The sequence below is a fragment of the Polyodon spathula genome, chromosome 10, assembly GCF_017654505.1.
Source record: "Polyodon spathula isolate WHYD16114869_AA chromosome 10, ASM1765450v1, whole genome shotgun sequence".
Taxonomy (NCBI): Eukaryota; Metazoa; Chordata; class Actinopteri; order Acipenseriformes; family Polyodontidae; genus Polyodon; species Polyodon spathula.
Window position 1 is genome coordinate 10571685 of NC_054543.1, and position 13599 is coordinate 10585283.

The following is a 13599-nucleotide window of genomic DNA, read 5'->3' on the forward strand; positions in this document are numbered from 1 at the left end:
ACTTTGTGGAACAGCAAGCAGTTGAGTCTGAAGCACTAACACATTTGTTTACATTATGGAAATACGTATTTGTACAAAAGAAACATTCGACGAATGTAAGTTTCTCTGCCTGAAATGCTGCAGTACTTTAGTTGTAAGAGAAAGGTTAAGAAGGACCACACAAGAGATGAAAGTGAAATCCCAGGACACATCATAAGACTCCACACCCACCAGGTGGTATAGAAGGTGCCTTTGCATTTGATTTCAGGCCAGATCTGATTCAGCTTAAATGTATGTCTAGAAAGATAATAATTGATGATACTGTCTGACCACCTGTTCCCAGACTGCGGACCAGGCAAATCCTGCGAGATCAAAAAAATGAAAAACGTAATTTGACCCAACAAGTCCTGTGCAAGTCTAAAAATAAGCAACAACAATTACTGAAACTGCAAGGAATTGAAAAATGACATTAAGAATATTGTTTTACTATATGAACTTGCCTAATGCATTGCAAGGATTTAAAAAAAAAACAAAAAGTATTAACAGCAATGTGGCAAAGTGGTTAAGAGTGTGCAGGTGCAGGAATTCAGCAGTGATCAATGAAGAGACAGACAACGATAATCCAGGTGCAGTGTTATTTATTTTTATAATCCAAAGTCTGACGACAAAACGGCAGTAAACAATAACAATGAGAAACAGGCAATACAGCGGCTTGCATTACACTGTTTTAATCCACGTGTTGGTCCTGAAATAATAACACAAAACACAAACACAAGTCCACAGGAAGTGCTAAAGTACCTTTGGTGCAAATACAGTTGTTCATGAAATAAAGTGCAGTGTAGTCTGGGTTTGTGCTGACCTCTGGCGACAGCCCCAGATCGTGTTAACTGTCTAAATAACAACAAACAGTATATTTAATAACGACAAAACAAACAAAACACTCACAATAATAACACATGTCTTTCATTCTGGTTCAGCTTAACCATAACAAGGAACAGATCACTTCGCTACGCGCCCTTGATTAACTAGTATAACCGGTCATCCAATCCGTGGCTGCACGTCTTTCCCTTCCGGTTCAATGACTTAATGGCTGTCCTTATAAAGGTAACACAAAATTATCCTGTCAGGACATTGCACTCGGATTGGCTAATAAAACAATGAATAATCCTCTCCCTACACCAAAATCTTAACCTTAAGGTTAGTATCCTATACTGCAGTCGTTACACATCTAAAGTAGTTCCTGTTTGGCAGTGAATATTTTTGTTACTTAAAAGTTGTGCTGACAGGAATATTTCTTGGTACCTTTTCAAGCACTGTGATTTAGTGTATTGTAGCTCCCCCCCCCCCTTTCTAGATGACTGACTTCTTTCTAACCCTGGGAATGAATTGTGTGGCCATCCAGTCCAGGCACTCTGCTCCCTTTACACAGTGCCTGAGAGAGATTTATCACCAAGAATCATTCCGTTTCTGTCATAAGCAACTATTAAGAAACTATAAAATATTAAATGGAAAAATGAATTCTAGTTTGTTAAAGCATTGACCAATTAATATATCCACTCACTGGGAACTGTGTTACTTAAAGGGTGTATAGCTAGAAACAAACAAAAAAAACTGCTCAGTGTCTATTTTCAATGTGGAACTCGTGTGTTTGTAATATATCTATCTACGGTGACCCTTTGTATATGAAATGTACTGTATGTGTTTGTTTACCCTGTAACACCTTCAGCCTCATATAAGTTGCAATAAACCCAATTTGATTACGTTAATTACAGGAAAGAAAGCACTGAATGAATGAGGATAATTTCACGCCAGGTAAAATGACCAAATGAAGTGAAAAACTAGCTGAAAGTACTGCGTGCAAATAGAGTTCTCTCAGAACTCCTTCTGTGGGCGATACATAGCAAATGGAAGTGCATGACAGGTGAAAGTTACGGAAAGATTTCGTTGGCAGGTGTGCAGTGGGTCTAATTGATTTCCATGGCTCTCAAATGCACTTGATCAGATCACTAGGCTGTCAAGGACAAGGTAAAGCAGAGGTCAGCGTGGCAAACTGAGTGCTCAAATCTCTTTTGCTGAACAGTTTTTGCCAGATATACACCATCTTCGAAGCATAAAAAGTTGTTTAAAAACAAATAAAATGTTCTCTTAACTAGTAACCCTATGCTGCACAAAGCATGTGTGTGAGTGTGGGGTTGAGGTTAATGAAGTAAAACAGCAATTAGAAAACACACCCAGACACCATTAAATGCTTCATTGATTTTATTAAGCTCCATTTCCATTCTAAAAGTAGAGGTACAAAATGACTTGTTCCTGGTACTTTTAGGCAAGGTTACAATAATTTGTATAAATGGCATCTTCTTAGTTGCAACAACCAATTAATACTATAACCTAGTGTTAAATCTTTGTATAACAATCACTACATCACTTGTTTATTATTTTCATCCCTGCAACCTGTATGGCATGAACGATCAAAATTGTCATCAATTCTTAAAGACATACATTATCTATTAACACTTTAAAACCATGGTTCCCCCCCCCCTTCACCACACACACACAGAATGCATTAGGTAGTTGTAGTCATTATTTTTAAAGTGTTCCTCTACTGTACTTCCAAACCATTTTTGGTCATAAACAGGACAGATTCCCTGACCTGTATGCTTTTAACATCTACAATAGGTTAGAGCTTGAATGCCAAGGTTAAACCATCTCCTACTGTTATCATGCTGATATTGACCCTGGTATCTCTGTGAATTTTCTCATTCAGCTTGTGAATGCACTGGGTGTCTATGTCGCCCTTCTCTGGGTTCAGGACTTTACCTCCCCATAGCACCTGAAAGACAAAAAACGGTTTGCCACTTGTCTTCCCTGTATTGCAACCTGTCATGAATATCTTCAAAGTCATAGTTTACATAAAAACTAATTTTTGTATATGATTAAGCAACATTCTTTCTCTGCACAGTCTTATGTAAGGGCACTGTATAGAACAAAGAATTCTACAGTACATACTCAAGTATTTAAGTCTCTAACACACATGTATGGTGCCGACACACCCAGTGATAACAACCCTAAAGAACATTCCAAAATTGCTTGCTGTAAATCAACTGGTAAAAAACGACTCATTTTTATACCCAGTGAGATTTTCAAAAAGATGTAGGTTAGCCAGTCCAGAGGTTTATTTAGCAATATTGTGCATCATATTCAGAGTTTACTCCCCCCCCCCCCCTTAATAGCATAATCCCATAATAAACACATTGAGTATAAAGCATTCCTTTAAATATCAATAGAATGTTTACTTAGTTGTACATGTCTTGCAATAGCCAATGAAAGTTTCAGAGAAATGCCAATTCTTGTGGCACAGACACACTGTATAACAGTAATTTCATCCCATATTATTCCTTATTCCACCTGTTTCCACTTCCAAGCAAATCTTACCACAAGCATCTCAAGACCCAGGCACCCAAATGAAGCAGGAGTGAAGGGATACACAAACGCTAAAGGAAGTAGCTGGCATAGAAACACTTGAAATGGGATTTACACCAGCAAAGACGATTAGTGTAAAAACGTGCCTTAGGAGGACCATACTTACATTATCAATGGCTATAATTCCTCCTTTCCTAATTAGCAGTAGACACTTCTCGTAATATTGGTCATAATTAGCTTTGTCAGCATCAATAAAGGCAAAGTCAAAGGTTTCAGCTTCACCAGCAGCCACAAGTTCATCTGCAATACCAGAAAGTTTAGATATGCAATATACAAAGAATTTGAGATTTCACTATATGTTTTACACAATGGGTGGAAAAGGAGTTCTTTGTCCTTAGCCCACCATATATCTGCGTCTGAATTGAATCAAGCTTTGCTAGATAAAGTTGAAGAGTGCAGTCTTCTAGTATCTGGCTGTTAAAACTGAACAGTTGAAATCCCCAAGTGTAAACATGCTGGACGGGTGTCAGTATTGAAGATGAATAAGTTTCTCCTGAATTGTACCTGGCTTAACCTTGGTCCTCCAGATGCATTAACACTTAAAACTGCTAGCAGTGCAATGGATTTTTGATGCTTGTATTGTAAACCAGTTAGAGCTCATCTTTTATGCAATGTGCTTGAGTATTGTCAGGTTTGCTCAGGCACGGCAGGCTTAAGCTTACAATTTGTATAACCAGCTTCCACCATACAGCCAACGGGCAGTTTTTATTAAAAAACTAAACAAAAACAAAACAGTGCTCTTGTGAAAATAATTTACACATTGTATTATGGTTATAAAGTTTGCTGTAGCCTTACGTACCAGTGTATTTTAGCATAAGCAAAATAATAGATTAGTGGCATTATTCTGCATTAAATATATACGAAACAGCCATTTCTAAAAACAGGGATGTAGTTTGCAAGTAAAATTTCCTTACACTATAGTAGAGGTCTATTCTATGTAGTGTTTTTTGTACAAAGTTTTAAGCAGGGATGAGTGCATTAGCATAATACTGTGGTAATATTACTCTGTCTAAACCCTTACATGTAGAATTCAGATTGCTTCTTCGTTGCAATACAGTTGTGGCAGCATTGTGTTTTGCAGCTGTTTTTTTACTTACCAAGGGTTTGTAGAGCTGGCTGTATCCTCAGGTCAATTTTATGTTCAACTCCAGCCTACAAGAACAGTAGAAGGTAACTACAGTGAAGGGGTGTGTAGGGTTCAGTGTGGTAAATGTTATATTAAAATTCTTCAACCACAATAAAAATAAACTAGAAATAAAGAAGGCATGACTACAATGGTACTTTGATAATTTCCTGAGGAAGATGGGTTAATGTGAAATGGATATTGGCACAGTCTCAATCTTGGTTTTGTCATTAGTTGCCTATTTATTTTTTCAATTGCGTACAATAAAGCAGAAATTCAGAAACACAAAAGGTGAATCTTCCTTGCTTTTGAACTACAGGCCATAGGGAACCATGACTGCCAACTCACTTGCATGCAGCCACACACACACACACGTATATATATTTTTACACATACACACACACACACACACACACACATATAATAATATATATATATATATATATATATATATATATATATATATATATATATATATATATATATATATATTTTTTTTTTTACACAACACACACACACACACACACACATATATATGTTCGTTGCCCCTTTTAAGCAGGGCCCAGAAGTGGAAGTTTTTAACACGCTGATGCGAATTTTTAATAAACACAAAAAACAAAATAAACAACCACAATCCAAACACCTAGCTCTTCCTAGAGCACTATGTAACACATGCAGGAACCACACAGTAACAAAACAGAACACTCAAAAAGGCTTCTTCATACTACCTTTTTTGTTTCGGTTGAAATCACCCTCAACCGGGATCCTCACACACCAGCAATCTTGAACAGACTGGCTGCTTTCTTTAAATACCCTGCACCTGGCTATAATTTAGAATAAACACCAGGTGCAGGGGATAACTAATAATTACACAATAAAACAATTAAACAATTAAACATCCAAATGTGCATTCGCACCTGTTTTTGGCCAGGGAAACTATTAACCCCTTCCCTGCTGTATTACAATATCTATATATATATATATATATATATATATATATATATATATATATATATATATATATATATATATATATATATATATACACACACACACACACACACACACACAAACACAAACACACACAGTGTCTATGAAAGTCTACACCCCCTTTCAAAATGTTCACCTTTTGCTGCCTTATAGTCTGGAATGAAAATGCATTAAAATAGTTTTTTTTCCCCATTTATCTACACATCCTACCCCACAACTTTCCAACTGAAAAAAATATTTTAGAAATTTGTAGAAAATTAATTAAAAATAAAAACTGAAATAGCTTGGTTGGATAAGTGTCCACCCCCGCTTTTAATAGCAATCCTAAATTAGCTCAGGTGTAACCAATCGCCTTCAAAATCACACACCAAGTTAAGTGGCTTCCATCTGTGTTAAATTGTAGTGATTCACATGATTTCAGGATAAATTCTGCAGTTCCTGTACGTTCCCTCTGCTGGGTTAGGCATTTCAAAGCAAAGACTCAGCCATGAGCACCAAGGAGCTTTCAAAAGAACTCCGGGAAAAAGTGGTTGAAAGGCACAGATCAGGGAATGGGTATAAAAATATCAAAGGATGGAATATCCCTTGGATCATGGTCAAGACGATTATTAAGAAGTGGAAGGTGCATGGCACCACCAAGACCCTGCCTAGATCAGGCCATCCCTCCAAACTGGATGAACAAACAAGAAGGAGACTGATCAGAGTGGCTACCAAGAGGCCAATTGCAATTTTGCAAGAGCTACAGGCTTTTATGGCCAAGACTGGTCAAAGTGTACATGTGACAACAATATCCCAAGCATTCCATAAATCTGGCCTGTATGGTAGGGTGGCAAGAAGGAAGCCATTACTCAAGAAACCCACGAATCCCTTGTAATTGTTGGGTTTTGTTTTGTATTTATAAATGTTTGTCGGCAGGGAGGGGGTTAGATTAATTTCTCCCTGACAACATACGTGGGAGTGTGGCTAGTGCCTTAATGAGGTAATGGTTTAATTAATGGTTAATTCGGGCTCTAGCCACATAATATAAGAGAGCTCAGATGCACCTATGGGTGAGGGTTGGAGGAGAGAGGAAAAAAAGCAAAGAGTCGATTGCTACTGGTGTCAGTATTGCTGAAGGTACTCGTTTGTACAGTTTATTTGTACCTTGGTTTTGTTTGGCCCACGTGCCTTTTCACTTTGTGTTTAAGAATATGTTTTGTTTGTTTTACTGTGATTCTTCTTTAATAAACACACTGCTACGGCTGTTTAAGCCCCACATTTACCTGTGTCCGTACTGCTTCCTGGTCTGTGACGTCACCACTACAGTCTGCTAAAGGTATTACAAAAATCACTATCTGAACTAAAGGCAAAGCCCTTGTTAAATGCCTGTTTCCAGAATAGAGACTGAATTAATAATAAACCTTTACTGCTGCAGGTAGAGCAGATGCATGCTAATGCTTCTGATTAACATATAAACAGAATATTTGTGCAGCCTGTATTCAAATGACACAATAAATTAGTTCTTAAATTACCAACTAGTCCTAGGAGTTTTAGAGCACTGTGAAGGGCATTGCAGGCTCAGGCAGCACCATAAACAGAAGCAAGGTGACTGAAATTTGATTTACAAAGTGAAGCCTTAATGGCAGAATGTTTTACACATCACAGAGAACAACCCCTAGAACCATAATTCAATCTGGGCCTCCAGTGAACAGCAGCTGCAGAATTTTGACAACAATGGTGTATCTAAAAAGGCTTCTCGAAATAAACTGACAACGCGAGTTAAATAGCTCATTTAGAGGAGCTCATTTCTTTTCACATTGCAACGTTTGCTGCAATATACACACACTCTGTCAGGGTGAAATGATTTACCCTCTTGCTGTCAAGACTGTATGGCTTAGTTTACAGGAGTGGAAGTGCAAGGTCAGGGGGATAATCTTGAGAGTAATTGGTTTTCTCTACGTGTCTACGTTCTACTATCATTTACCTGACTTGACAAGCTTTTTTAATAACCATTTAGCTAGAAGTAGGAAGATAATATGGACCTATAAAATAAGCTTCGCTTAAGGTAGATGTCCACTCTCCAGCATATACTATATATTGACATAAAAGATTACAATCAATGAAGAAAAAAAGAACACACACAGTTCTGTACATCACCCCTCTGCCTTGAAGTCACTTATCATAGCTTCCACCTCTCCAAATCATCTACATTATACAACGGTATCCTCCTATTCATTTCAGTTGGTTATGTAATGTCATCACCACGGTTCTCTTTAAACCTCAGTATTTGTGTCAGTTGTTCTTTATTATCAAAGATCTCATAGTCTTTGTACAATTGGAATATGACACTCCCAACGCACATGCGGTGCTACATTGTGTTCTTATGCTTTATTGTATAAACTTCATACAGGTAAGACTCGTCTTCACAAAAAAAATAAAATATATATATTCCTGCATAATAATAAAGAACGAAGAGAACATTACATAATTAAAAATACAGGCTAAGATATTAAGAATTGACAGTTTTATGTGCTGTGCAATATGCCACTCGACAAAATATACCCATTACTCCCTACACACACATCACACAGCTTATATCACTAAAATATGGTACAGCTTTGCATTGAGCACCTTAAATGTGTTTATTTGTTGTCACTTTTTTTGAAGAATAAGTGTAAGAGGAGGTGCAAAGTTTTTGGATGGCCAGCAAATTGCCCAAGTGCAAAGTAAAATCCTTACATGTCATCATAATGCTTGTGCCTGCTTAGTATTCCAGATCCCTGCCAAATTTCCTGCTCTTTTCTTCATTTGAATACATTTCAATATAATTTAAATGGATTAATGATGGCAAAGTGCTAATTTGACGGCAGATCCAGAACGGCAGATGAACACCACTCTTTACATACGCTGCATTTTTAGTGGCTGCTAAAGTCCCACTTTACGATTTGTGTGTGCAAAGTGCAGATTTTGGCCGCAATATGGGTGTTTTGTAGCCGCAAAAACAATGCATTGTCTTACTTCTTTCCAAAAGGGTTTTCCCACGCTGGTAAACTCTTCACTGACATCACAAGCAACAACCTTGCCATCATCTGGCAGTACAAGAGCCAGATTTAAAGCGTTGTACCCTGTATACACTCCTGAAAAGAGAAAGCACAGTTAAAAAAATTAATACATTTTGCCAAGTGCTCTAAACTATGGGGCAGTTCCCTCTGTGAAAACGACGCACATTTTATCTTGCATTTGTAACAAAGTATAATGGGCAAGTCAGTATTACCAGTCAGTTGAAAGGAGCAGTATCGTTTTAAAGCTTAGAAGCTCAGCTCCCCCCCATGTTCGTTTCTATTGAGGTTCAGTGGTACACTGTATTTTTTTTTGGTTTTTTTGCCATCTATGATTACAATATATACAGCAGTGACCAAACGTGATTTTTTTTGGACAAGCAGGTTTTTTTTTTTTTTTTTTTTTTTTTAATATATATTCTCATCTCTACCACATATAGTATGCCTAATCCTGTTGCAAAGGTACACAATATGAAGGAAATTTTGTGGCCTTTCATTTGATATGTTATATGCATGCAGTACACACTATCCAGTAGTAAAACATACATAAATGAAAGCAGTGAAAAACAGGCTGTGTGTAAAGAGTTAAAAAAAAAAAAAAAAAAAAAAGAAATGGAGCACTGGTTTAAAAGAAAAACAAATTTCACGTCAGGCAATGGCAAAAGCAATGGAGAATGCTCTGTCTCACAGTGATGAACAGCTGTTAGGTCTCCTGAAAGCAGCTTATTTTAAAGCAACACCAGCGGGAATGATGATATATATATAGTTTTTATATGCAAAAGTGCCTTTTTTTTGCCATTCCCCTCTAAAATTTTGGAATCCCCACACTGTCTGAAGCATAGGGGGAAATACCCCCCACACATAAAAATGAAATTCAAGCCCTGATTTAGATCTAGGCAGATTAGGAAGCCTGTATACTGCTGTATATACTGCTGCTGTGCATCCCTGACACAGGTCAGTCACAAGCATAACATCTGTACCTACCGACTTCAATTGCTTTCTTTGCTTTTATGAGTTTGGCAAGGTTGGCCATCAGCTGAGCTTGTTCACAAGCCACCATCATCTGGTTTCCAGGATGTTCAAGTGTATGCTGCAAAATTGAAGGACATGGTCATCAGTTTGAAATGCAGCTAAAAATCCTTAGAAAGCAGCAAACCATATTATTTTAAATATACGTTATGTTTGGATTCTTTCCCTTTGTACATTACATTAACCGCCTCTACAGAAAAAAGGCACTGCCTTGATTAAAAAAAGTAGAAATATTTGTCCACAAAAATGACTTAAGAAAAAATAAATGTGGATCCAGCTGTGACCTTGAGATCTTTGCACTATTATCCAATGGCACCCTCTGCTGGTTCAATGTTAGCTTTGCCATTGAAATCATTTTCTGGTTAATTTTCTGTTTTATGAATCACAGGGCCTCATTTACAAAAGGGCACTAAATGTAGCTGTAATGTGCACATAGAGTAGTAAGACTAACATGTACTATACATCTAAATGTACTGTCCCATTTACTAACAGAGAATGCATTAATTTACATGCACACTATTTGGCTAACTTACATACAATAATAGATAATTCCATGTGCACGATAATGTCCAAGCCTTACCCATGACCACTGTGACATAAAAGCCCCAACAGTCCAGAAGTATGTTTTGGTCAGTGGCTTATTGTGAAAGGTGGAGGTGGCTTACACGACTGAAAATGAGCGATCAACAGACACAGCCCTCCGCAGGGGGACAGGCAGAGGCAACGCAAACTAAAACGGCATACAGAGGAGTTAGACATTCTAGTGGAGGAGGTTGTTTTAAATTATAATCCCTTGTTTGGTCCAGTGTTTTATTTAACCACTCTATTATTTGTACTGATGTAACGAACTACAAAATAAAATCTAAGATATTATAACATTAATTCACATTTATTCATGCTTCAAATAACCTGTTATTTACAGGTAATTTTCACAACTCTATATGAAAACTTTAATGCAAGTAATGCCTCCATGATGCCAGATAGATTTCATCCCAGAGAAATAGGTTTAAATTCTGTGCCTATCAGTGGTTAAAGCCTGGTTTCCAAACTATCATTCACATATTTAGTGCTCTTTCGTAAATTTATGCTCATAGAATTAACATCTTTTGAACTGGCAGGATGCACAAATGAAGGACCATTTATAATAAGGAAAATAAAACTTTCTTCAACTTGTTTCGACATATTCAAAGCTGGCGATCTGATTTTGTTCCCTAACTCTTTGCATTTTAAATTACTTCACACCCTCCATAGATTGTCCCTCATATATTAAATCACACTTGCAAACTTTGATTCACTACAGCCATTTGTAGAAATGTGGGCTTTGTAGAAAAGAAAAAGAGAATGGAATAATGCCAGAAAATAACAAAATTAAATTTCAAAATGCTGAATGTTTTCCCTTGAACCAAAAAGTAAAATCTAAAGTTTACAGAACATAAGATTACATTATTGTCCATCATTTGTTTGTACAGCAGGGCATATTACTGAAACGGCAGAATAGTTCAGTAATATTGGCCTGCAGAAATAGTATTTGCACGCCCTTGTATCTATGTGAAAACTGCTTTGGTGGACAGAATATGTTGCTAAAAAATGTCTTCTCTAGTTTCCCCAACACAGCAGCTTGCTTTTGACATCTATGCCCTAAAATGTTAGTTGGGCAACCAAGGATATCTATATGCCCTTGTACTGTAGAGCATTATTTCCTGATGAATTTTAATGCATGGGACTGACATTTATAACTAGGATTGGAACAATAATCAAATATTGTAATATTACTAACAATGTCTTGATTATTTGTTTTGGAAAATGATAAAATTGACAATGTTCCTCTCTCTTTCTGTAGACAACTGATTTGTCCAAAAAAAGTATGTGTTCTGTAATTATACTGGACATAGGTCATTTACTTTAATCCAATCACCCTCTGTTGAAGGAGAAAAAAAGTTAAGCAAAAACCAGACAGTAAAAAATGTGAAAGAGGAAGGAATACAAGGGAGAAGGTCATAATTAACATATAAAAAATCTCTGTAATGTTCGTGTTTTTTTAAGCAGCAATTATTTCCAATCGCTACAATGATATGCAATGACACCAGGAAGCACCATTTAAATTGTGATAAACAGTTGAGTTTCCACCACTGTTAACATTGACTTTCATTCTAATCTATACTGTCTCAAAAAAATTAAAAAAAAAGAAAAATAAAAACACATGCATGTAGCAGAAATACCACCAAACATGCCAGAAGCACTCCTGCTAAATACAAGCAAAATCATGTGTACTCGCCAGTTTCAGCTTCTTCAGTACAGGGTGCTCTCTCAGCGAGTGCTCAAGCACATACCCCATTAAAGGATTGCCTTTTGCCCCAGCATGACTCTTAAAGGTGTTGAGAATGCCGTATGAGGGCACTTGTCTTCCTCCTAGAAATAAATAGAATGAAAATGGCTCTTCAAACAGAAATCCTTGTTAGCCAGTATCATATTGAACTATCATCCATCAGCAGTGTTTGAAATGTACACTGTGTACGTGCTTTAACATATTTTAATAACCCTGCTACCAGATACAGTCTACAGTAACTATCATTATTACCTGTTAAGAAACGCGTTTGTTTTCTTGGTTTACATCAGTCTGTATGTAGATGACTGTTATAACATGCTGCAGGCAGTAGCAGTAACTCAAGGAACAAAACTGTTCTGTTCACAGCTAAAATTGCTAGTATAACAGGATGTAAAGAAACTGGAAAGCCAGTGTAAACAGCGCAGAATAGCAAACTGTTTGAATGCATCATTTTTCTCCAGTATAAAACTGGAGTGAATTGGGCACTGCAGCTTTAAGAAATGGTTTTGTTCTTCGTCTTCATGTTAATAACGCGTATCATGAATGGTCGAAAAAATCAGACTGTTTTGTAACACAAGCTAATCTTTGAATACCTTCTGCTCAATGAAACCAAAATGGCAAAAGTAGCTTTGACCTTTCATTAAAATCATTTTTTTTTTTTTCTTTTTTTTTTTTTTTTTTTTTTTTTACACCTATATTGCTTACCTATCCATAATCCTACAGCAAAAACAGCACCCAGAGCTGCCGAACCAATTAGGGCTTCTTTGGATACATTATATAAAGACATCGTTGAAAATGAACAGCGAAAACGACTCTAGTCATGAGACGACAGTGTGTAGGATGTTGTCATATGACAGCCGCCAGTATACTCCTATGGAAGCCCAAAAAGTACATAAAACACGTTTGTTTGAAGTCACGTTTATTTTCATAGTATATAGCAACTGTATAGCCTACAGACAGAACGATTATACTTATATATATATATATATATATATATATATATATATATATATATATATATATATATATATATATATATATATAGAGAGAGAGAGAGAGAGAGAGAGAGAGAGATATACACATACATACATACATACATACATACAGTAACGCGCTAAAAATACCACATACATTTCATCTGGTTTCATAACATGCAATTCTTTACCTTCTGATGCCATTTTTAGTGTTCCAAAGTCAGCAATGCCTAGGCCTCAGTCTTCAGTACAGAAATAGGCAACAGGCTGGTGTGTTTGCAGTTTATTGGCTGAAAAAAAAGCTGAGTAATGATGACAAAACTTAACACAAAGTGCACTCCTCCAAAAACTACCAAATTTGAATACTGTATTTTAATGAAAAAATAACGGTGGAGTAGCTTGCGTACTGTGATACTGAGTTAAGCGCTGAAAGCGTCAATTAGTGGAATTATTATATATATATATATATATATATATATATATATATATATATATATATATATATATATATATATATATAAGAACATAAGAACATAAGAAAGTTCACAAACGAGGAGGCCATTCTGTCCATCTTGCTCGTTTGGTTGTTAGTAGCTTATTGATCCCAGAATCTCATCAAGCAGCTTCTTGAAGGATCCCAGGGTGTCAGCTTCAACAACA

The 13599-nt window shown here is 36.5% G+C and overlaps 1 protein-coding gene across 2 annotated transcripts; it reads right to left on the bottom strand.

The window, feature by feature from the left end:
- Positions 1–2283: 2283 nt before the first annotated feature.
- Positions 2284–13237, bottom strand: comtd1 (catechol-O-methyltransferase domain containing 1). 2 transcript variants are annotated; one of them, XM_041261044.1, is made up of 7 exons: positions 13131–13237; positions 11915–12048; positions 9595–9700; positions 8570–8688; positions 4557–4611; positions 3566–3699; positions 2284–2809 (listed from the first exon to the last, which is right to left on the bottom strand). In XM_041261044.1, the coding sequence occupies exons 1-7, from the start codon at positions 13141–13143 to the stop codon at positions 2657–2659; spliced, it is 714 nt and encodes a 237-aa protein (XP_041116978.1). In that variant the 5' UTR covers positions 13144–13237; the 3' UTR covers positions 2284–2656. The 2 variants fall into 2 exon arrangements, with proteins under 2 accessions (XP_041116978.1, XP_041116977.1); XM_041261043.1 differs by lacking the exon at positions 13131–13237 and adding an exon at positions 12671–12838.
- Positions 13238–13599: the final 362 nt, after the last annotated feature.